The sequence below is a fragment of the Myxocyprinus asiaticus genome, chromosome 10 (assembly GCF_019703515.2).
Source record: "Myxocyprinus asiaticus isolate MX2 ecotype Aquarium Trade chromosome 10, UBuf_Myxa_2, whole genome shotgun sequence".
In the NCBI taxonomy this organism is placed as follows: Eukaryota; Metazoa; Chordata; class Actinopteri; order Cypriniformes; family Catostomidae; genus Myxocyprinus; species Myxocyprinus asiaticus.
The window spans coordinates 38,694,797-38,721,195 of record NC_059353.1 but is presented as its reverse complement, the minus strand read 5'-3'; the positions used below and the strand labels follow the sequence as shown (position 1 = coordinate 38,721,195).

Sequence of the window (26,399 nt, the reverse complement as noted above, 5' to 3'; positions counted from 1 at the left end):
GGCTACCGCGAAATAGGTAGAACTACCTCCGCTACTTTTCCACTGAGAAAGCTGATCTTCAGAAAGCTGACAGCATCTCTGCTTGGGAGTGGCAACAGGTGATCGCACACGCTCAGTCTGTCTCTCTCTCTCACTCACACACACACACATATCCATCCATCCTTGTTTATCCAATAACTTGTTAGAAACAGCACAAGCCGTGATACTATTTCTGAAGTGACATTTTTTAATTACTATCGGAGGCTTGGATGCATCATTTGTTTTGAACCAGCAACGGCAGATTCTGATCCGCCGCGTAATACAGTAGTTCCATGCACAAATGCGTTTTTTATGACCGTACTCAGTTTTTCCTAATTTTTTTAAAAATTGACTTGTTCATTTAACTGTTGTATATAAGCAATATCACACGCGCAATCATGCTATATGGCCCTAAATCAGCACTGCTGTGATTACCTACAGCCGAATCACAGCAGTGCTGATGTAGGGCCATATCGCACTCTTGCTCGTGTGATATTGCTTAAATATATATGTATAAAGTATAAAGTTATGTATAAAGTAAAAAAAAAAAAAAAAAAAAAAAAAACATTCATACATTTAACCAAAGGAAATTAAATGTACATGAAAATGTACTCAAAAAAAAAAATATATATATATATATATATTCGAGATTTAGAGTATGCATTTCAAGATTTACGCGTTTCAATTTAATAACAATTGTCCATCGAATTGAACTAATCTTTAGACTCGAGTAAAACAAAATCTTAAATATTTTGTTTTACTAATTTAAATTGATTAAAGATCACAAATTTTTAAAATCACGTAATCTTAAAAATAGGTAATAATTTATTTTTTTGTTGTTGTTGGGCATTATGAACCTAAGAGATCTTACAGTAAAAGGAAATACTTTCCTTTTTCGTACATGTTTTCCAGAACATTAAATCATTATAGTAAATAGACTAAATTGTAGGATTGTTTACACAAAAGTGAAAAATCTCAATCTTCTGAACAAATCAGTTCAATAAAATTAATCAGACTTTATGATTCTTATAAGAAAGCGTTTGATCCTCCTCCTTTGCATAGTGTGATTATAAACAAGAATTCATATGTGTGAATACATTGAGAAAATATTTAAATTCCTGGACATTTTGCATCCCGGAATGGAAATAAATTTTTCGAGGAAAACCAAGCCAAAAATCGGGATGATCTTGGAAAATCCTGGACAGGTGGCAACCCTAACGCAAACCCAATACATTCCTATGTGGAAATAATATTTGGAAAACCAAAATTATCAAAATGAGCAACCAAAAAAAACAGGGTTAGTTTACATTATAAAGGGACCGATTAGAAGACAATATGACCATCACTGCATATTAAAACACAAGGCAAAAATATAATGGTATTAGAAATGTCAGGATTTATTAGTGTTAAACAGCAATGATTCTAACAGTATATACAAATGGTTATCTCTCACCCAATATAAACCACAACAGGGGTCAGACTGAATTACATACTCATGCAGCACTAAAATTAGGAAATTATTATATTCTGTTCCTTCAGCCAAATTTATGAAAACACTGACCCACCCACTCATCATCACAAATGACAAATATGGCATTCATAGAGGAACTGTGGCAACAAAGAAAATATGCAGAGTAAGGTCTCGAATAAGGCATAAACAGCATACTAATTTTTCTCAGCTGAATTATACAGGGAGGTGGTCAGTGGCTATAAACAGCTTGTGTTTTATAGCTGAATGTGCAGAGAAGTGGCAGACTAGTATGTTCTGATGAACACCAGGGATAATATTATGTTTGTGCTATAAGTGTTAAGGGCAAATTTAGTTGATGTGAATTAGACCAGTTACTTCCCTCTTGGTGTCCTCTGTGCAAGTGATAAAGATAATTTCACATGTTCCAAAGTAACTGGATGAATTCCAGATATGCAAGACCATTATTATGGGGAGGGGTGTGGGTATGATTAAAATGGAACTGCTGGGTACACTGTGAAATGTTATTCTCTCCCAAAATCCACCACCATATTTTGTTTTGATCATTTTAATCCTTGATTCAGCATTTTTTTAATTAAGACTATTTTCTGGTGAACCCGAGAGGTGAAATGTTCAAAGAAGATATAAAAGGAAAGATTTCAGCACAAATATTGGCAACAAAAGGCATAGAGATCACCAAAAAAGAAAAAGACATTACATAGTTTCAGAGTAACCAGGAATAATTATAATAAAGTCCTTTTTTGTGTTTCTGAAGAGTTATTGTCAATTTCCCTTCATAACTATTGTGAAGCAACCATAAATAAAACAGCACCCTATTCATTAATTCATTCATTATTTAGACTCTGAATATTGTGTGTGACAATATTATTTGATATTCTGAGCCTCTGGTTCAAGAGGTTGAGAAAAGTTTAGTATTTGTGAGGAAGACTTCAGTCCCCCAGGTCAGTCTGTAGGAGTGTGTGCTTCTCTGGATCGACGTCTCCAAGGCCTCCTGGTGTTGTGGTGTCATAACTTGACCTTCACATCTTACTGAAGCACTCTTTCGCATTGTTCCACACTTGAATTCCCTTAAAACCCAACATGTTTGTGTTTTAACATGTTATAAATCTGCTTCTCTTTTTAACTTTAAATCTGGTCAGTCATAGAGACAAAAGACCTGAAATAGATATAGTGTTGTGCTTTCTTTGTAATGACATAATTGTTGCTCACCTTTTTGCACATGCTGATCTGCATGATAGCATAACTGATGAGAGCCTCTCTTAGATCATGGTCCTTCTGCTCTTTGAACCTCTCAACATCCACCCATGCACTCTTCACAAACTCTCTACATAAAGACACAAAGATTTTAAAAGTTTTTAAAATGAATATAATTCTTCAATTTTCAAACAAAAACCAGCATCTTATTCACTAACCACCCGCAATTCAGTTTAACCAGGTGCTGAATGCACTAAAATAATGGTGCTCTGTGAGTATTTAAAGTAGAGCTGACAAAATTAACGCGTTTAACGTGTACATTTTCATCGCATTTTCTAATTTTCACATTAGATTCTGACATTCTATTCAGTTCCATGTGAGTTCTGAACACTGGCTGGAATAGGGTCTTAACAATGTGTCCGGGGTCATTTAACTGACGTACACACCACAAACAAACACAACAGCGATTCTGTGTCTGATCAAGTGATTGGGAAAGGAACTCTTACAAAGCAAAAACATATGGGACTTGTGACAAAAATCAAGTACTTTGCAGCCTATGTCTTAACTGGCACCTAAAAGCCAAACATACGGTAACTGGCACTAATGAAGGATCGCTGTGGTAGACTAGCTTGTTCTCCCGAGAATGGTCTGTCGACGCGCTGCTCAGATTTCAAACAAATTCAACTTTGACTTGACGCTGGATATCAAGTCACATCCTGCCAGCTGATATTGTGGAGGCTGAGGGTTTAAAAAGTATATTGCCCAATTCAATGAATACTCAACCTATAGAAACTAGTTTTTTCATATATTCAACCTCTCACGGAAACATTTAATGTTACTTGAATTGGTGCTATTTTAGTGTATTTTTATCTTTATCCTATGATAGGCTTTGTTTGGAAAATGTTAATAAACAATATTGTTGGGGCCTGGGTAGCTCAGCAAGTAAAGACGCTGACTACCACACCTTGAGTCGCAAGTTCGAATCCAGGGTGTATGGAGTGACTCCAATCAGGCTTCCTAAGCAACCAATTGGCCCGGTTGCTAGGGTGGGTAGAGTCACGTTGGGTTAACCTTCTCATGGTCGCTATAATGTGGTTCTCGCTCTTGGTGGGGCACGTGGTGAGTTGTGCGTGGATGCCACGGAGAATAGCGTGACGCCTCAACACATGCTCAACGAGCTACATGATAAGATGCGCCGATTGACGGTCTCAGATGCGGAGGCAACAGAGATTTGTCCTCCGCCACCCGGATTGAGGTGAGTCACTACGCCACTACGAGGACTTAGAGCGCATTGGGCATTCCAAATATGGGAGAAAAGGGGAGAAAATAAAAAAATAAAATAAAAAAAAACAATATTGTTTCATGTTGTTTTTTTCCCCCTAAGAAGGAAATAAAAGCATTCTAACAGGAAAAAAGTATATATGGAGTAAATTTTCGGAACTTTCAAAATCTGACTAATCGCAATTAACTATGAAAAATCATGCGATTAATCACGATTAAATATTTTAATAAAATGACAGCACTAATTTAAAGTCACTGTCATTCTTTACAGTGCAAACATGTCTCTTTTCTATCCACATTAGGTTTATTATAGGTTCTGCTTTATTCAAAGAAATTAGCGTTATTTGCCTGAAGCTAGTAATTTGTGCTACTGCCCCACCCGGAAAGCAGGTGGTAAACAGACTTTTAATAAAAATAATTGTTTGTGTATATTTTCTATTGATAAATGGCAGTAATAATTCAACAAATACGTTGTAACCAGGCAGTGTACAGTAGTTGAGCGCTTTCAACATTTAAAGAGCCTATTCTGGTGCCTGGATCATAGCGGTGGAGTGATCTACAGTGCCCTACAGTCCCAGTAAAGTATGCCAGATCTTGGTTGCATCATCCACAAACTTGCACTCAGAACCGACCTACAAGATTTGGAATTGCGTCGTGCAAATTGCGTTCAGCACAAAAATTCGGGGCGTGTTGTGTTAACTGATTTTTTTTTTCTTTTTTTTCAGTACAGTGGGAAGAGTGCATTACTTACTCGCATTCTGCATTTCGTTCTTTGACCAGTTCCTCTCCTTCCTCAATTTGTGTCTCCAGCATTTTCAGCTTGGCTTCTCTCTGCTCTGGGGTCTCCTGTCCAAACAGCTTACTGGTCATCCCCTTCAGAGAGAAGGTCCGTACCATCTACACAGGAAAAGAAAAGTCATGACACCCACTGTTTGGAGTAAGTCACACTATTCCTCCCATGTTTATTTGCACAGCAGAAAGCTGAAAAATAGAAGTCAAACCTTTTCCTCCCATTTTTTTTGGCCAAGTGGGCCTTGTGTAGCTGTATCAGCCAATCGGGTCAGAATGGCTTATATCTAAGGACTTTATTCACGCAAACCCCATACTTTTAACAGAATATGCAGTTAATTAGTTCAGAGTGTTTACTCACCCCCTTATGTTGTTCCAAACCCATATGACTTAATTTCTTCTGTGGAACACTAAAGGATAGTGTATGTTAGGCAGAATGTTAGGGACTGAGAGCCTTGGTCAACATACATTTTCATTGTATAGAAAAAAGATGCAATGATAGTAAATGGCGACTCAGGCTAATATTCTGCCTAACAAATCCTTGAGCATGAGTAAATTATCCCAGAATTTTCATTTTTGGCTGAACTATTCCTTAAAGTCCTGTTGGAAAGTCTCCCATTCCAGAAGTAAGAGGGGTAATGCGAGTTCTCCTATCTGTGAGTGGTATCTGGGTGGACACTGACCCCAGTGGCAAGTTCCTCCCGCTGCTGTTTCTTAGAGGTCAGATCCTGGGCAGCCATCTCCAGTTCATACTGTGTGAGCTCATGCTTCTTACACACTGCTCTGTGAAGGCACATAAACCACAAAACACACAAAAATCAACTAAATATAACTATCAAGGATAGCTTTATTTCAAATGATATTATACAAAAAGAAGATAAATGGCTAAATATGGCAACTTATGACAAAAGAGCCACTTATTAAGATTGAAATTTATGTGACACGAATCACTTTCAGAGCATCTACACTGCCATTCAAATGTTTGGGGTCACTTGACTGAAATGTTTCTCATGATCTTAAAAACCTTTTGATCTGAAGGCATATGCTTAAATGTTTGGAATTAATTTTGTAGACAAAAATATAATTGTGCCAACATATTAATATATTTAATTACAAAACTAAAATGTAATAAAAAAATTAAAAAAAAGATATATATATATATATATATATATATATATATATATATATATATATATATATATATTTTTTTTAAATGGATGACTTGGACCGAATAATAAAGAAAAGCAGCCAATAAGTGCCCAGCACTGATGGGAACTCCTTCAGTACTGTTTAAAAATCATCCCAGGGTGATACCTCAAGAAGATGGTTGAGACAATGTCAAGAGTACATTTCAGAAAATTCTTGGCAAAGGGTGGCTACTTTGAAGATGATAAAATATAACACAGTTTTGATTTATTTTGGATGTATTTTAGTCACAACATAATTCCTATAGTTCCATTTCTTTTATTCCATAGTTTTGATGACTTTATTATTATTCTAAAATGGGGGGGGGGTAATAAAGAAAGAGTAAGTGACCCCAAACTTTTGAACGGCAATGCACATCTCATATCTGTGTCACTGCTATTCACTGGTGGTGTGTTACATGTACTAAAGGTTTGTTAGATTTAAATATGTAATTAGTGAATTGGTGTTCAATTTTACAGCAACAACATGCAATTCAGAGTTATGCATTCACAAAACAAGTGTTACAAAAATAGTGCTTTTAATTGCTTTTTGAATGTAATAAAAACAAACTGGGGGTTGGGTGCAATGGGGAACTTCCCCAGTTGCAAAAACAGACATACTGCCTCATATACAGTTGTGCTCAATAGTTTGTATACCCTGGCAGAAATTGTGAAATTTTGGCATTGATTTTGAAAATATGACTGATCATGCAAAAAATCTGTCTTTTATTTAAGGATAGTGATCATATCAAGCCATTTATTATCACATTGTTGTTTGGCTCCTTTTTAAATCATAATGATAACAGAAATCACCCAAATGGCCCTGATCAAAAGTATACATACCCTTGAATGTCACAAGGTGACACACACAGGTTTAAATGGCAATTAAAGGTTAATTTCCCACACCTGTGGCTTTTAAAATTGCAATTTGTGTCTGTGTATAAATTGTCAATGAGTTTGTTAGCTCTCACGTGGATGCACTGAGCAGGCTAGATACTGAGCCATGGGGAGCAGAAAATTACTGTCAAAAGACCTGAATAACAAGGTAATGGAACTTTATAAAGATGGAAAAGGATATAAAAAGATATCCAAAGCCTTGAAAATGCCAGTCAGTACTGTTCAATCACTTATTAAGAAGTGGAAAATTCGGGGATCTCTTGATACCAAGCCAAGGTCAGGTAGACCAAGAAAGATTTCAGCCACAACTGCCAGAAAAATTGTTTGGGATACAAAGAAAAACCCACTGGTAACCTCAGGAGAAATACAGGCTGCTCTGGAAAAAGATGGTGTGGTTGTTTCAAGGAGCACAATACAACGATACTTGAACAAAAATGAGCTGCAAGGTCCAGTTGCCAGAAAGAAGCCAATGCCACAAAAAAGCCCAGTTACAATATGACCGACAACACCTTGACACGCCTCACAGCTTCTGGCACACTGTAATTTGGAGTGACGAGACCAAAAGATAGCACCGGTCACAACCATTAGCGCTATGTTTGGAGAGGGGTCAACAAGTATTGTGCTCCTTGAAACAACCACACCGTCTTTTTCCAGAGCAGCCTGTATTTCTCCTGAGGTTACCTGTGGGTTTTTCTTTGTATCCCGAACAATTCTTCTGGCAGTTGTGGCTGAAATCTTTCTTGGTCTACCTGACCTTGGCTTGGTATCAAGAGATCCATGCATTTTCCACTTCTTAATAAGTGATTGAACAGTACTGACTGGCATTTTCAAGTCTTTGGATATCTTTTTATATCCTTTTCCATCTTTATAGAGTTCCATTACCTTGTTATGCAGGTCTTTTGACAGTTCTTTTCTGCTCCTCATGGCTCAGTAACTAGCCTGCTCAGTGCATCCATGTGAGAGCTAACAAACTCATTTATTATTTGTACACAGACACAAATTGCAATTTAAAAAGCCACAGGTGTGGGAAATTAACCTTTAATTTAAAACTGTGTGTGTCACCTTGTGTGTCTGTAACAAGGCCAAACATTCAAGGGTATGTAAACTTTTGATCAGGGCCATTTGGGTGATTTCTGTTATCATTATGATTTAAAAAGGAGCCAAAAAACTATGTGATAAAAAATGGCTTCATATGATCACTATCCTTAAATTTAAAAAAAGTTTTTTTGCATGATCAGTCATATTTTCAAAATCAATGCCAAAATATCACAATAACTGCCAGGTTATGCAAACTATTGAGCACAACTGTACATGAATTAATAGCAGGGACAAAAACAGTTCAAGGAATGAAAACGAAAGCCGAATTTTTTTTGCAGAATGTAACTGAAAACGGGAACAAAGTGATTTTCAATTGTTTCCGGGGTGAAAATGTTATTTTTAAATGCTGGTAACAGTTATAACCGGTTAATTTCGTTCTGATAATTTTTTCATGAAATCAAAGGCCAAGTGTTTATCACAGCATATATTTGGAACTACAAAACTTCATGCTGCCCAAAAAAATAAAACATATGCCTTGATCCAGAAGGAAACTGCTGCATCACACATTTCTTTGCCTAACTGTCCGTTGTGGATGATGCATTCTGTAAATGAAGACCTTTTTAAAAACTATGTATACTTACCACATATACTGTACATGCACGGCTAATCCTGATAGAAGGAAAACATTATTAGAGGTAAAAAGTACATTTCTCAGTTGTTTCCAAGTCTTCCCTGAATTATTGTTAGATATGATGCATTAATACAGATTTGATGCTGCCAGGTTTTGACTCAGAAGCAGATCTGTAAATAAAATTATACTTAACTGTTAATTAACTTAATTACTTTTCTCCATTAACCAACATCTTAAGGAGTTTTGTGTTCCTTGCCACAGTCATCTTAAGCTTGCTCACTGGAGGTCTAAATACAAATATTATTTACTTATTTATTTTAAGGCACAATTTGCAATCACATTTTTATCAAACTGCAATGATGACTCTAAGACATTACAGATATTACAACTTCATTTTCTGTTTAAGCATAATTTTCTGTAAAGCTGCTTTGAAATGATGTGTGTTGTGAAAAGCCACATAGTGTCATAAAAATGACTTCAAGAATTCAAATTCTCGAGAAAAAAAAAAGTCTTAAAAATTGTCGTAAATAACATCTTAAAGTTAGGATAACCTCTAAATGGATACATTTATCGTTACGATTTACCAGTGTTGAAGTATTGAATTTGTTGTATTAGACAAGGCAACCCCATGATCAGGCTAATATGATCAAACAATGTCAAAGACTGTCAATTTATTCTTAAGAAAGAAAAATTAAGAATCAAGAATGAAGTTCTTAAGAAAATATCTGAGAACTTCTTAAGAATTTTTCAAGAATTGCACTTAGGAACATTCTTACGAACTTCTTGTAACTTATCCAAACAACTTTCTTTTTCTTAAGAATATCTTTGTGAATCTGGCCCCTGGGCACTGATGGGGGTTGTGTTAACAATGCACGTGAAGTTGCATGTGGAACTCAATCGGCCAGTGGAGGCCATCAGCTCCCAAGAGTTCAGGGAGAGTGCAAGAACAGGAGCTATGAAAATTTCTAACCAGTTCACAAGCCTCTCTGTTATAACAGCTTGTGTTTGGCTCACCATGATTCACATTTAAGATGAGGACATTCATGCAATGCAACATGTGTGCTTTACCTTAATGAGTCTGCGTAGAAAAGATACTCCTTCAGCTGGTCAGCATAATGCTCCTCTTCCTCCAGAATATCATCCACAGAGGCAGCATACCTGTAACAAACAAAAGTGCCTGATTATGCACTTTCTGTGCAAAAAGTATGAAGGAAAGATTACACACTCTAAGACACTCTCAAATATTTTTCTAAAATGTCACATGCTTGGCGGTACTATGGTATACTGTATATCACATGTCTATATTGTGGATATATTTGCGCAACTTTCAATGGGCAGGACTGCTTCACGTTATTTACATGTGAGAGTGATGAAGAAACAATGTGAAAATACAGAATAGAGTGTGCCAAAAATACGTATCAGTGAGGATGGACTTGTTATAATAAGGGCTGTTTTTTGGTGCAACAGAGTTTTGTTGGTTATGGTTGCTGAGCAATTTGCTGATGTGGTCACAGGTATGCAAATATCAGAACTGTCTGTTTTATAATATTAGTTTAACTGCTTTGAGTCTTTAGTTACATAATGTGAAGCTGTTTTGCCAGACTTATTAATTGGTTATAAATAATTGTATCTTTTGTAATACGTCTATCATGTTCCAAATAAAAAGAGAAATTAATTAAATGACCTTTCATTGTAAAAGTATTTACTTCACTGGATTATCCAAAAATAGGCACTACCAAATGTGTAGTTAATACTACATAAACTATTTTTTGGTGATCATGATGTATACCATTACTGTTAAAAATTGTGATATATCATTACTATGAAAAACAGATTTTGGTAATACCACACTGCCCTAATGTCACAGATTATTACTTTATTTGTATTATTTACTCTAAATCCGCGGGAACTAATGGAAAAGCCACAGCAAGCCTGTATTGGGCATTTTGAGTAATATTTGGGAATTCGTGAGCAACATGATCCATAACAGTCTGACAGCTGCCAAATGTGGACCGATGATGGACAGGTTGTTTCTTTCAGTGTGGAGACAGGCAGGCAGCGCATTGGGCTCTGACCTTTGACCTTTCTGCTGAGTACCGCAATCTGGAATCCATCAGAAAAGACAGCAATACAAACCAGTGAAGAAACGAAAGGGGACTGGTTAAAGACTCGAAACTACTGCATCATAACGTTGAAAAAAACCACTGCTAAACGTTTTGGCCATGGCTCCTGCAGATTTGCAGAGCTGTCTGCCAGCCAAATCAAAACCTGAGCCTCCCAAGGGCTCACCTTCTTGGCTACTTGTTACAGGGGGACCCCCTGAATGGAAATTGGAGAGGTTTAAGATCAATCTGGCAAATGTGTTTTACAGCTCAGTACCAGGAGCAAACACATGTAGAATCACAGGAGAGTCCTGGGGTGCATCATACAGCACCTCTATATTTCAGATCCCTCAATGAGCATTCAAAGGGTAACATGATCGGTCCAAGTAGGAGAAATACAATCAAAAGCAGCTGCAATAAAATCTTAAGACTAATCCTATAAAGACTACACGAGAATGGCTCATAAATTGGCCTGTGTCTGTTTGTGTGTGTCAGACAGACAGTGTTGGGTAAATTACTTAAAAATAGTAATCCACTGCAAATTACAAATGTTTTCCTCTACAACTGTAATCAGATTACTTAACTAATTACTTCATTTAAAAAATGACTAATTACTTGTTTCTAAAACACTATTTTGAATTTGTTGAACAGAAATGTCTATATTTCTTTCTTGTTCATGGTTACACACAAGTCATACACTAAGCATCTGTCATTTCTCCTCCACAATGACTCATTACAGGCCATAATTCATGTATTGTACATAAATAATATATTAGAAATAATGTACTTTAAAGTAATTAAATTAACTGAAAGTCAGTAACTGTAATCTGATTACAAGAATTTAAAATGTAATGCATTACACTACTTTTTTTTTTACTAAAAAGTCATTCGATTACAGTAAATAATTAATAAGTAATTGGATTACAACCAAGACTGGTGTCAGAGAGACTCGGAAAGTAATTTACTTGAGACTTCACTTGGACTCCAAATTAAAGACTCTCAAGGTAACTGCATTCTGTTCTATTCATCGAGTCAAGTTTATTTTTTTTAATGCAAGAGCACATTATGTTTGAACAGCCTTGAAGGATCTAATGATCTAATTTTAGCTTTTAAAGGCAAACTAAGTGTGTGTGGCTCCAAGACAGCAAACTAAACATGCATCTGTTTTGTACTTAAATTACGTTGTTTCTTTATTTCTTTTTTATTATTTTCTTTTATTATTTATTTTATACAGTATATACATTTTTACTTATTACTTTTATTTTTATATTGTTTCTTGCTCTCGATTTTATTATTCCTTTTTACTCTTATGTTGTGTGTTGTATTGTCACCACAAGTTAGAGATAAGAAACTGTTTCTCTTTCAAGGTCTTCAACATCACGGGACGATGTTGCGAAGCATTGTCTTTGCTCGGTATAACAACACTTGTTGAATTTGTACTGGTCAGACGAAGTCAGACTGATAATTGAGAAACACGCAACTAAGATTACTGATTAAACTCTGCTCATTTTTACCATCACTTAATCTCCTGCCTCCTGCTCTGCAGAGTTAGCATAAGCTGTTCACATTGACTGGTTTTTGATATCAGACAAAACTCTGACATTTGGATATCTTCTGACGGAGAGAGAGGTCTAGTGGGAGATTGAATCTAACAGCCTTGAGACTTGACTCTGCCTTGATAAAACGAAGACACTTGTGAGTGTGCGGTGAACTCACGCATCCATGTGATGGCCAGCGCTCTGCAGCCCATCTCCCATCTCTTTCTCAATGGCGCTCCACTCACTGTCCAAAACAAACAAAGAGTCACAGTGAGCCATTGCAGCAGACCTCAGCTACACAATAACAAAAGAACTGATTTACCCTAAAAATGCTTTTAACAATAACAGTTTACAGAGAACTTCATAAAACATGTCGGACTCCTTCAAAATGAGGGCACAATATTGTGATGACTGTTGAGCGACAATAAAAAAAAATGCTTATCCTGCTCAAGATAAAACTACAGAACAACGAAAGCTCATTGGACGACTTAAATTTTGGTCTATTGATCACACAAAGCTATCATATAGCTTCAGAAGACTTTAAAAATAGCATACAAGTTGTATAGACTACTTTTAAGGTAGAATTATGGTGCCTTTATGGTGCCTGACATACAGATTCACTATCTGCTTTCATTGTATGGAAAAGAGCAGCCTGGACATTCTGCAAAACATCTCCTTTTGTTTTCCACAGAAGACAGAAGGTCATATGGGTTTAGAAAAATATGAGGGTGAGTATATGACAGAATTTTCGTTTTTGAGTGAACTGTTCCTTTAAGAAAACTTCACCTAAAGACTCTTCCATAATTTCCATGCACTTTGTAGACTCCATATAGGCGATCAGCTGCTCTCTAAATAAGAAGAGTTGAAGCTGTTAGTAAATGTAAATACACTTCATGTGTATTTAAATTAGGTTTATGCTGGACTGAGAGAACTTGTCAAAAAGGTCGAGCTGCACATTCGGTTGTTTACACTTACCGCTCGAACTCTCAGCAGCTGGGAAATAACAGACTGCAGGTCATCTCCGTAGTGTTTCATTTCTGCAAAACGTCTGTGACACACACACATATACACAAGGCTCAATGTTAGTTTCACAGTACAGCCATATCTTTATGCATTTCATTGCTTTAAGACAACACACTCGTATTCATACAGCCCACAAAAATGACTTACTTGTCTGGATTCTTCACTCTGAATGTGGCGTTTAAAGCCTTTAATCTTGAATCGGCCTGTAAAGAGGACACAAGCCAAAAGTTGATGGACAGATTTATGTATGTGCTCTGTTTGTTCAGATGGAGTAAAGCGGAATTAGAGCCACTCCTTACAATCTTTTCAAACTACTGGGATCAGATAAACACTGCAATATGGCAAAAATATACACAAACATAAAATACTGCTGCTCTTTCGGGTTTGATCCAGACTGGTCCAACAGATTTCCTGTGCTTGTTTACATAAAGTACACTGATAACAGATTTCTCACTGCAGTAGCAATTCGGCCACATCACACAGTTTTTAACGATGCTTGCAAGGCATCACTGTATTGATAATGATATTCCTCAGATATTATGGTTAGGGTTTGTTCAAAACTTCTAACTCTAATTAATTAACTTCTGCAATTAATTCAGCCCAAACCACTTACAGCTGAAGTGTGTAACTTTTTCGATGTTAAAATACTTTCTCCTATCCCAGCTTAATATGCTAAATCAACTATAAGAAAGCCATGTGTAGGTTGATTAGCTTTAAAACTATAAATACTGCGTCTCTGTAGTGCTCTGTTTGTTTGTACAGTCCATCCAGCCCGATACAACAAAATTACTCAACCAATACCGTGAGTTTGGGAATGGAACTATCGGTTTGTTTGATCAACCGCAGACGGGATGAGTTTTCAGGAAAGCTGTTTGAAAACAATCTTAATTCCATTTGGTGGCGCTAGTGACACAGAAGATACACACTACAGCTGTAATGTACAAACTCTGGCTATGTTCATACCTCTGATTTTATTTTATTTATTTTTTTGCTCAAAATCAGATTTTTTCTGATTCACAATTTTTTATTGATTCACATATTGAACACAGAAAAACAAAACATATATACACAGAATCAACAATTATCCCCCACTATTTCCCCTCCCCCTCCCAATCCCAATCCCCAACCCCACCCTGGCCCCCAACAACATCCCAGTGGTCATACATGATTATAGACACACGCACACAAAATAAAAAAAATAATAATCACACATTCAGAAACGCCAGATATCCGCCCCATTTCCCCACAAACGAGTTCAATTTCTCCAGTCTTCCAAATCACCCTTCTTCAAAGGCCACCACCCTCCCCATCTCCATGCACCACTCCTGAAATGAGGGCCCTCCAGCCGACCTCCATCCCACAAATCTGATTTTTTGGGAAGGTTGTTCACATGACTATTTAAATGTAGCCCATATCAGACACTAGTCTGAAAAGCCGACACTCATTAACTGACCTGCATGCGTATAACACTCCCCGAGCATGCGTATAACAAACCCAGACATGTTCGTTCTTTTAATATGTATAATGAATTAACTTACTAAAACTGTTATAAGCAGTTTTTTTCTTTTTTCACCAGAATAGAACACTTAATGACTATCTAATAAAATATCCGCAAGTGATGAAAGACCAGATGGATAAAGTAATTTTAAATAAAGTTGACATGCACAGATAGAATGTTCAGCATTCAAAATGTAACATCATCATAATATTTGCACACTGGATTATGACAGGTCTTCAGTCTTACATCTGTTTGCAAACTGAATTATGATTGGTCTTGTCTTTGCATATTTTTAACCATTTATTTATTTTTCATGAGCGGTGAAAAAGGTCATAGCAGATGTTCCAGATGTATAATTTACGTTGAATTGTTTGCTGTATTTAAAGCATTTTGTCGTATTTAAAGCTTTTTTTGTTAGTTTGTAAGTTTAAAGTAACCCTTTCCAGTGATTTTAATAAGGAACATTTAGAAAATTTCACCAAACAATTTGAGCCAATCAGCTTCAGAAAAGGTGACTTTAGCTGAAAGGTGAGTAGTTTGAACACTGCTGCAAAAAGCCTAAAACTCAAGCTTAACTAAAACTTTAACACTTTCCTTTTGCTGCCTTGCAAACACTTTGCTGCCTTTATTTCCTTTAGGAAAAAAAAAAAACAATATTTATTTGAAATCTAAACATAGTCAGTGTCACATCAACACAGCTAATTAAGATATGGTGAGAAGCGAAATATAAACAGATAGAGAGGTGCTGGTAGAGGTTTAAACAGTAAAAGAACCCAATGAACTTGAAAGTGCTTTTATACCTTTGCCTGAAATCCGGTCTCAAACACGTGTTCCTTCCAACCATTTTCCTGTGGGGCAGAGAAAGGATGCAATTTCTGACACTGACTGAAAGGGAATTATCAGCATGATATGCCAGTTAAAACGATGTTTTATCCTGTTCAAACAACAGCATCTGAAAATGTGGAAATCTAAATTCGATTCTTCACAAAAGCAGAATTCAGTTGGTCAGGACCAAATGAACATCCTGTCTACTATTCCAAAATGCGGATCAGAGAATGTAAGTGTTATGGAGTGGGGAGTGGAGTTACCGATCCTACTTCTTGATGACAAGCCTTACACGTTAACGGCCCATAATGCAATTGCATGTTAGCAAGAATTCACCATGAAGTAAACAGTGTTAATAGACTAATAGCAGTCGTAATTAATAAAAAGATGGAATTACTGAAATACTATTGGAAACATACAGTACAAAATGTTTAGCGAAAATGAATGACGCAGTGTGAACGTGACACACAAAAGATTAATTGTGTAGCCTAATTTAAGAAGTTATGTTGAAAAAAAAAAACATGCATTTTTTTTCATATGGAAATTAAATCTATAGGCAGGTAATACGTCAATCTATCCTTCATGATGTGTAGTTTGAAGAATCATGGTCATCATACTAATGCATCTTGCTTGCAACTGTATGGATATTGCACTTTCAAACATTCACTTTATCTTGTGCCCTTATTGAAAGAACTTTACAGTGAAGCTGTAACTGCATCCAAATTGTGCTATGGAGCGAGGAGTGTGAAATGGAAAACCTGGAATGAAGTTGGAGCGGAATGGTGTCAGAATGCTTTAAGTGAGGGTTGAAAATCGCTGCTCACATACTCTGTGTGCTACTGGTTTGAAAATACATTTCCTAAAGTTACACCATCCTCCAGACAGCATCAGTGAGAGCTCTCTACCTCTGTGAGGAACGAATACAAGATCTTGTCATTGGACAGGACTGGATGTGAGGCCACTCGGAGCAGGAAGTTCTCCAGTCCGACCCTACGCCTCTCCACGAAATCGGGATCCATGTTGTCTGCCGATAACTTGTGCCAAACAAATTCAGCCTGTAGCACCAAAAAAAAAAAAGAAAAAAGTTACAATGTATGAAAGCAAATCAAAAATACAGGTGGCAGTAAACAAAGCATCCTGTTTGCATACCCGTTTTTCAGGCAAAGGTGGAACCACCACAAATGGATAGGTGACTAACAAATAGTTTCTAAGGAGCTCAAACTCGCTGTAACGCCTCCAAAGAGAATCTGGGACAGGATTGGTCCCCTCCAAAGCAGCATCCACCGGCCTATGAGAAAAATATGATAAATGAATAGATCACTACTATAACCTTTCTAAGTTTCTAAGTTATTCCCGGTATTTTCATTATCTAGTGTCTACCATCATACCTGAATACTGTCTCTTTTTATACCCTTTCTGTTCTTTACAGTCAGTTGTTGATCATAAACAAAACAAAAAATAAACATTCTAATCATGCACAGCACAGATGAGATAAAGCCATTCGAGTCTCTCGTTGCGCTTAAAGACGCTTTTTACAGAAATGCAGGATTCCCTTAAAGAGACAGTACCGGTTTTTAGCACGTGTTCAACAAATCAATGTAAATACCTGTAAATAGTACAAATTATATAATTAAACAATAAAAGTGTAACAAAATATAACATATGCAATATAATATTATAAAAAATCTCAAATGTGACCAAAATGATTAAAAATTATTTACTAACCCCATTTAATACACTGCCTAGTCAAAAAAAAAAAAGTTGCCCTTTGGATTTAAATAATGGTTTTGATCTGGGGTTGCTTCAACTGGTCAGGTTTAGGCTCAGCAAAATTATGTGACAATGCCAAGATTCGTCAGGCTCAAACTGGGAAAGAGTGGTTCAGGGAGCATGAGGAATCATTTTCACACATGAACCGGCCACCACAGAGCCCTGACCTTAACCCCATTGAAAATCTTTGGGATGTGCTGGAGAAGACTTTACAGAGTGGTTCGACTCTCCCGTCATCAATACAAGATCTCGGCCAAAAACGAAAGCAACTCTGAATGGAAATAATGTTGTGACGTTGCATAAGGTTGTCGAAACAATGTCACGACAAATGCGCGCCGTTATCAAAGCGGTATTGACGAAGGGACAGTTGAACCATTCCGTAAAGTCTTCTCCAGCACATTCCAAAGACTTTCAACTTTCAATATTTTAAAGCGCTATGCAGTAATTCTACAGCACTGACATTCTGAAAAGCTCTGACAAGGGAAAGAGAAAACACCTGCCCTGCACCAGCATCAATTACAAGACTATTCACATCTACACATCAACACACTTACTAACATTTATCACAGTAAGCTGTAACAGAATTTTTCAAAACAACTTTGGAAGTAAGCACATACTCTCCTTTCAGATACAAGTCATGGTTATGTAAGTATTTTGGATTGAAAGACTCGCTTGACTGTTGTAGATATTACAAATTGTCACTGTAGTGTTTACCTCACTGTACAAGGCAATGAGCTTTCAAACGATTGATGATCACTTGAGTGTGACTATTTAGAATTTATAGAATTTATTTATCTGTATAATTTGTTTCAACAACTGAAGGACAGTTGAAGTCAGAAGTTTACATACACCTTAGCCAAATACATTTAAACTCAATTCCTGACATTTAATCGTAGAAAACATTGCCTGTCTCAGGTCGGTTAGGATCACTACTTTATCTTAAGAATGTGAAATGTCAGAATAATAGTAGAGAGAATTATTTATTTCAGCTTTTATTTCTTTCATCACATTCCCAGTGGGTCAGAAGTTTACATACACATTGTTAGTATTTGGTAGCATTGCCTTTAAATTGTTTAACTTGGATCAAACATTTTGGGTAGCCTTCCACAAGCTTCTCACAATAAGTTGCTGGAATTTTGGCCCTTTCCTCCAGACAGAACTGGTGTAAACGAGTCAGGTTTGTAAGCCTCCTTGCTCGCACACGCTTTTTCAGTTCTTCCCACAAATTTTCTATTGGATTGAGGTCAGGGTTTTGTGATGGCCTCTCCAATGCCTTGACTTTGTTGTCCTTAAGCCATTTTGCTACAACTTTGGAGGTATGCTTGGGGTCATTGTCCATTTGGAAGACCCATTTGCGACCGAGCTTTAACTTCCTGGCTGATGTCTTGAGATGCTGCTTCAATATATACACACAATTTTCCTTCCTCATGATGCCATCTATTTTGTGAAGTGCACCAGTCCCTCCTGCATCAAAGTACCCCCACAACATGATGCTGCCACCCCCATGCTTCACAGTTGGGATGGTGTTCTTCGGCTTGCAAGCCTCACCCTTTTTCATTATGGCCAAACAGTTCAATTTTTGTTTCATCAGACCACAGGACATTTCTCCAAAAAGTAAGATCTTTGTCCCCATGTGCACTTGCAAACTGTAGTCTGCCTTTTTTTATGGTGGTTTTGGAGCAGTGGCTTGTTCCTTGATGAGCAGCCTTTCAGGTTATGTCAATATAGGACTCGTTTTACTGTGGATATAGATACTTGTCTACCTGTTTCCTCCAGCATCTTCACAAGGTCCTTTGCTGTTGTTCTGGGATTGATTTGCACTTTTCGCACCAAACTACGTTCATCTCTAGGAGACAGAATGCATCTCCTTCCTGAGCGGTATGATGGCTGTGTGGTCCCATGGTGTTTATACTTGCATACTATTGTTTGTACAGATGAACGTGGTACCTTCAGGCATTTGGAAATTGCTCCCAAGGATGAAACAGTCTTGTGGAGGTCTTTTTTCTGAGCTCTTGGCTGATTTCTTTAGATTTTCCCATGATGTCAAGTTCTAATGACTTAAACCTAAGTGTATGTACACTTCTGACTTCAGCTGTACCTTATTTTGCTGTGGATGTCCCAATCTGGATACTGGATTTGCACTTTTCAAAGAGCTCAATAAAATATTCAAATTATATTTTAGTTGCATTTGTGAGATAATAAATGTAATTGATTGTGTAAAATAGGCACATAATATTGTAATATTGATCGCAGGTCCCTGAATCGAATCGAAATCGCATATGCGCCAGACTTTGAGGTATCAGCAAACATCAGATCTCTGGCTAAGAGAATTGATATAAGATTGTATCGTGATAAAACTTGCATTGTACACCCCTATTCCAAAGAGGGTTTCACTTTCATTTCTGAAATTTCTATCACTTTTCCAGGCCTCAGAAATCAAAATGTTTAAATTCCCTGATATTTTCAGGTTGTAGAAATACTGAATATACATATGGGAAAAATACAAGAAAATGCAAAAATGTAAGCGATATTGAAAAGGAAATGTACGACACAATAGAGGAAACGAAGAGGAGAGAAACTTTGAAATAAGAGCTTAACATTCAGAGGGATCCAGGGAGGAAATGAGAGCATATAATGTGCTTCACGCTATAATCCACAATGAAATCAAAGCAGAAGGAAGGTGCAGATTGTCTGGGAGACATTCTCCACTCACACTGTATGACTTCCCCCAAGATCAGTGGCACCAAACTGCTCTCTATGGCCTGCTGTACATAAATACTCTGTGCGTGTGCAGTATGCCTTCCACATGGACCTTACAAAAACATGTGCTTCCCTTTTATGGGAATGTGCAACAATACAGCACTGTGTAGTTATCTCTAAGCATAATGTTGTGATATAGGCAAGAATTTTAAGTGGGGCTTGCTATGTCAAGTAGGCTATTACTGTTACTATTACTAGAACCATAAAGATTTTTTTTCTTCAATGGAGCACAAAAGGAGATGTTAGGCGGAATGTTAGCCTCCTTCACCATGCACTTTCATTGTATGGAAAAAGATGCAATGAAAGTGAATGGTGAAACAGGCTGGCACCACTCACATTTTCCTTAAAGAAACAAATATGTTTGTTGTACATCAAAAAAAAGAAGAAAATAGCCTTTCGGAAAATGTTTTTGAGTTTGACCACCAAGTATTGTTTTGAATTCATGTGATAAAATAATTATTGCTCTCTGGCCAGCATGAGTGTTTGTCTCTGCTGGAAACACAGACAAAGCACATCTGCCTGAACTGTTGACTCATCACGCTCTCCAAAATGACACGTCACACTTTTTAAAGCAAAACTTGGCAGAATGACGGGGGGTGAGAGTGAGAGGTTAAAGTAACATTTCTGCTGCATGTCACTTCCTCTCCAGTTCTCTCTTTTGTTTTGGTATTTTTTTAGGATGTTCAGCACTGTAAAGAATGTGTTAGACTGGCAGACCTAGTCCAGGAAGAAGTCTTGTGTAAACATTCACTATGAAGTGGATGGACTTTAGAGGAGGAAATCCGATGGTCTCTTCAGCTCCACTTAAACTTTCACATTTTCTAAACTGGTCAAGTTTGCTGTGACACTTTGACGTTCTGTGAGTTCATTCAGAGAGTCAATGTGTAAACCTGCTTTAACTAGGTTACTAATATGCACAAGGAAAAGGCTGATTTAAAATACTGAGGTTCTGTAATGGGTAAAGGTGATGCAACTCCATGGTTCCAGTTTGTTTTGGACCAATATGGGTTTTTATATATATATCATGGTGGCTAATGGCCAATATAATGCTGATACATACAGTATAATACAACTGAATTATAGCAGATGAGGCATACAAACAATTTCTGAAGTTAAACACAAAATTTACTCAAAATGAAAAAGAGATTAAATTTAGAAACAACAAAAATTTGCATTCAGAAAGATGTCAGTAAATTTTGGAACTGACACATTAAGGAACAAACACACAAACACTTAGGGCCCGATTTTAAATCCAAGTTTAAGTTTAATGCTTAAGTCTTAAATACAGCACTAAGCAATACGTGTAAGCAAACGCTGAGCCTAGGTTTAAAACAAAATTTTAAAAAATTAACAAAATAAAAAAAATAAAGCGCTATGGGCTTGGTCAGGTGCAATTTTAAAAAAAAATTTTCCTGGGATTTTGTGCTGTCTGCATCCTATTATATATTCAGTTCCATGTCAAGTAACATTGAGAATTTGGTAGTGTAAATGGGCTATACAATGCATTAGAAGAATAGAAATATTGATCATTTGTGTGTGTCTTACATTCTTTTGCACAATAACTACGTCCTTACTGTGGACACTCTCCCATTTTTTCTGACATCGTTCCAGTGCTATGATTTTTAGCGGTGAAATACAATCGAGGATGTTTGTATTTCCTCCCGCCTCAAGGAATCCCCTGCTCTGTGACTGTATTGTTGGCTCCATTGTTCATTGTTTAGTAATGTATATTTGTTATATGTTTCTTATGTTTTTTTGTTTTGTTTTTTCTCGCCTTTTCTCCCCAATTCGCCCAATTCCCCATGTGCTCTAAGTCCTCGTGGTGGCGTATTGACTCGCCTCAATCCGGGTGGCGGAGGACGAATCTCAGTTGCCTCCGCGTCTGAGACAGTCAATCCACGCATCTTATCATGTGGCTTGAGCGCATTACCGCAGAGACATAGCGCATGTGGAGGCTTCACGCTATTCTCCGCAGCATCCACGCACAACTCACCACGTGCCCCACCAAGAACAAGAACCACATCATAGCGACCACGTGGAGGCTACCCCATGTGACTCTACCATCCCTAGCAACCGGGCCAATTTGGTTGCTTAGGAGACCTGGCTGGAGTCGCTCAGCACACCCTGTATTCGAATTTAAGACTCCAGGGGTGTTAGTCAGCGTCTTTACTCGCTGAGCTACCCAGGCCCCCATGTTTTATGTTTAATTTCTGTACAGCGTCCTTGAGCTTTGCATTACACAAAATAAACTTCTAATAAAAATTAGGGATGCACCGATATGAAGATTTTTGGTTGACACCAAAACCGATTTTAACAACAACAAAAAACCTATAGGCTGATACCGATTTTTTTCCACTTACCTTATTTTGTCATCAGATTTTACTTTGTAATTATGCTTTAAAACTGTACAAAGTGGTACAAAAGTTTTTTTCTGTTTTAATAATAAATAATATCCACTGAACATAGATTGGATCTGTTGAACACGAGGCAAAACATTTTAAAAGAGCCACAATAGGGGGGGCCTGTTAAAATACACTGGCTACCACCTCTGGAGTTCGCTAGTTCGAATTCAAAACCCAGGGCATGCTGAGTGACTCCAGCCAGGTCTCCTAAGCAACCAAATTGGCCAGGTTGCTAGGGAGGGTAGAGTCACAAGGGGTAACCTCCTCGTGGTCGCTATAATGTGGATCGTTCTCTGTGGGGCGCATGGTGAGTTGAGCGTGGTAGCCGCGGTGGATGGCGTGAAGCCTCCTCACGCGCTATGTCTCCGTGGCAATGCGCGCAACAAGCCATGTGATAAGATGCGTGGGTTGACAGTCTCAGACACGGAGGCAACTGGGATTCGTCCTCCGCCACCCGGACTGAGGCGAATCACTACGTGACCATGAGGACTTAGAGCGCATTGGGAATTGGGCATTCCAAATTGGGAGAAAAAAAAAAAAAAAAGAGCCACAATAGAAGATAAAACAAAAATAAAAAAACAAGAGAAGTACAAAAAATATTTTTGTACTTCTAAAACATTTTTGCACTTCTGTTTTTGTAGTTTAATACAACAGAACATTACAACAGAAATAGAACATTACAAATTCATACTATGCATATGTTGGGCAATTCCACGGAAATGTCAACCACATCATGGAAAAATAAAAAGTTTTAACCAAAGGAACAAAACCCTCTTTTAAATTCTGTACTACAGTGGTATAATAGATAATGGCGTCCAGATCACAAGAGAGCAATGCTTGCTCATACAACGCTGAATTATGCGTTGAATGCAGACTATATTTTAAAACACAAGCTTTTAGGGTTTAGTAATCGAGCAAGGCCATATTGCGTTTTCATTTAATCAAGCAGCATTAATGGGTATCATACTGATGTTTCAGAAACCAAAATCTTCTACATATTGTAGCTATTATTATTTCTGGATTGTGCATATGAAATTAGAGGTTTTACAACATGTTTTACTAAATAATTTTAAAATTAACCAATGGTTTTAATTTGGTCAATAATTGGCCAATAAATATCGGCAGCCGATACATCGGTGCATCCCTAAAAATAATCATTATTATTATTATTATTATTATTATTATTAACCATATTTATCTACTGACACACAAATCATGGCTAATATTAAAAGGGATCGATAGCTCTTTAATATCATCGACTGGTGGAATCCCCAAACTGCAAATGCAGGAACTGAGTTTAGATTTTGCGCCAAGAATAGAACCACCTCGGACATCTTAGTGCAATGACCTATTTCTCAGCAAAATAGCAAATTGCGCTTTGCGCCACTTCATTAACATACAATACACCTACAGTTTGTGCACTTTTGCCCACAGATGTGCTGGCACAAAAAATTGTGCTTAGAATTAGCACTCTCACGAAAATTAAGACAAAGCAGTTGTTGCGCTTAGCACTGCATCAAGAAAATAGAGCCCTCACTGTTAATTTGCCAAACAGGCATGGTTATTGGCCAATTCGATAATCCCATTATAGCCAAATGATGGTACATTAATTGACCAGGCTGATCACTAGTCATTACTTTACTGAATCACTAGTTCCAGCTAACATTACATGCTATGGAAATATTTTTTTCAGTAGTTTGACGTTGCATCTAAACTGACTTCCATATAAAATGCATGGTTTCAGTTCAGCCCATTAGTCAAAACAACACATCAGTAAAATCGCATTCAAAAGCCAAGGCCCTGACCTTCATGATATAGTCAAGAGGAGAATGTCAGATGCAATTGATTTGACATGGTTATGTGTGGTGTTAGGTGTATGTAAAGGGCAGTTTCAGTATCTTGTGTCTAGTCAGTATTGTCTGAACCACAGTATACATGTAATAAATCAATGGAAACTCCATATGCACGGTATGCATTGCAAGGGCTAGAGTGAAATGACAACAGGAGAAGTGACAGGGTGTCTCATTGTCAACATTTATCAGAAAGTCAAGCGAAGCATCTTACCTCGTTTCTATAAGATACACTGTATAAGTCTCCTGCATGTTGACAGCATTCTTCCCTGTTCTTTTCTCAGCTTCAGCCACACCGATCTCCATCCTCTTTAGAAGACTTGTCCCTTTTTCGATCATCTGAAAGTTTAGGTAGAACTAGAAAATCACAATGCTCACTATGCTTGTTAAAGAGTCAGCAAAAGATAAAATGTGGACAGGGAGGCTATAAATTATGATTCACTATACTTATTACATTTCCAGTGCAAAACATGGACACTTGTAAAAAATCATTCTAACTAGTGATCAACCAATATGGGTTTTGTAATGGCTGGTGGAGATATCTAGAGAGCAGGGTGGGGTCATGGACGATATAATGCCAAAATACCTGTATATACAGTTGTTGAATTTAACTGAACACTTATTTTATATTTGTTTACTTGTATTTACTCATAATTTATTTAAAATATTTGGATCAAAATCATAACTTTTTAAAACATTCCTCTGTTCCTGCTTCTAAAAGCTGTTTTGGGGTTTTACACAGTCAGCCTTGGACTTCATGGATGCATCTATTAGATTAGCAGACAAGCCAGATACAACTCAAGTTGCGAGCTGTCAAAAAAAGTAAATATTAGACCAACCTATTAAGAACCGTGGGGACCAGTAAACAGGAAACAACAACAGCACGCAAAATTACAGATTTACACATGATACAAGAAATTACACAGACAAATATAATTTGAATGTATGAGATAATGGGTGTTTACAAACTACGTGGCAAAGGCTTTTCACTGACAAAGCATCATGTAATTCAACTAACTTCCAACTCATGTGGCGCTCTATAAATATGGTGAATCATATGTAATCTTAAAAAACAACAAGCATGTCTTTCATTTCAGGTGACACACAAATATTATTATATTTTTACAATATAAATATGAACCCTTGCACTCATCACGAGTCGTCAGCCCGTGAGCTCTCAGTTCAGCTCGCGCGACATCTACAAAACAGCACACAGGTCTCATCGCAAAAAGAGAGGATTAACCTACTGGTTTTATGGCGTTTTTTATGTTGTTCTCCGACTCGGACGGAGTCAGATCTGTGTTTCCAATCACCGCTATATCCTCGCTTCCTGAATCCGCCATGATTTTACCGTCACGCGCTTGCGCGATGAGCACACACTATTTTCACGCGAGTCTGCGTGTGCGCGTGCACGCGTGAATTAATCACCTGAGGATTCATGAGATAGGCAGTGAGACAGATTGGCAGATAAACAGTTAATCATACAATACTGCAAATGTTCTTTACAAACGCATTTTCGAATGAAATATTTACGATCATTTTAAATATTAAATAAAAAAAAAAGTCGTGGATTTGGCTGAATAAAATCTATATAAACTACATAAAAATATACAATCTACAAGACTTGCCTTAACGAACATGAAACAAACGTTATTATTATGAAATAAACGTTTACTCAATCACAACAACACCATGTATTTGTATTATTATTATTATTATTATTATTATTATTATTATTATGTTGTTGTTGTTGTTGTTTAGATATTTCATTAAGTGTAATCTAAGTGATTAGCTAAGTGTAAAATAACATAAATGTTCTTTACATAATTATGTAATTATGATTAATTTAGCGATTCGGTTGGTGAAACAAGTGAGAAAAGTATAACTAAATAATAATAATGATAATTTTAAAAATATTGAATAATAATAGTATTAGGTACATATTATCAATTAGTAATAATATTTATATTTTTTCACAATATTTTTGTAATATTTTTATTATTTTTATATAGGCCTATTTTCTATTGTATTTGTATATTTTTCACAGTGTGGTCAAATGGTTCTTGGGGGAAAGAGCAGTAAAAAAAATAATAAATAAAAAAATAAAATA

At 36.9% G+C, this 26,399-nt stretch overlaps 1 protein-coding gene across 1 annotated transcript; it reads right to left on the bottom strand.

Moving 5' to 3' along the window:
* Positions 1 to 1,391: 1,391 nt before the first annotated feature.
* Positions 1,392 to 25,673, bottom strand: snx4 (sorting nexin 4). Its single transcript, XM_051708285.1, has 14 exons — positions 25,537 to 25,673; positions 24,504 to 24,628; positions 16,657 to 16,795; positions 16,413 to 16,562; positions 15,483 to 15,530; positions 13,332 to 13,387; positions 13,137 to 13,209; positions 12,948 to 13,009; positions 12,340 to 12,405; positions 9,590 to 9,679; positions 5,455 to 5,554; positions 4,734 to 4,879; positions 2,717 to 2,831; positions 1,392 to 2,574 (listed from the first exon to the last, which is right to left on the bottom strand). Exons 1-14 carry the CDS (start codon positions 25,630 to 25,632, stop codon positions 2,527 to 2,529), a joined length of 1,314 nt encoding a protein of 437 aa, XP_051564245.1. The 5' UTR covers positions 25,633 to 25,673; the 3' UTR covers positions 1,392 to 2,526.
* Between the last annotated feature and the right edge of the window lie 726 nt (positions 25,674 to 26,399).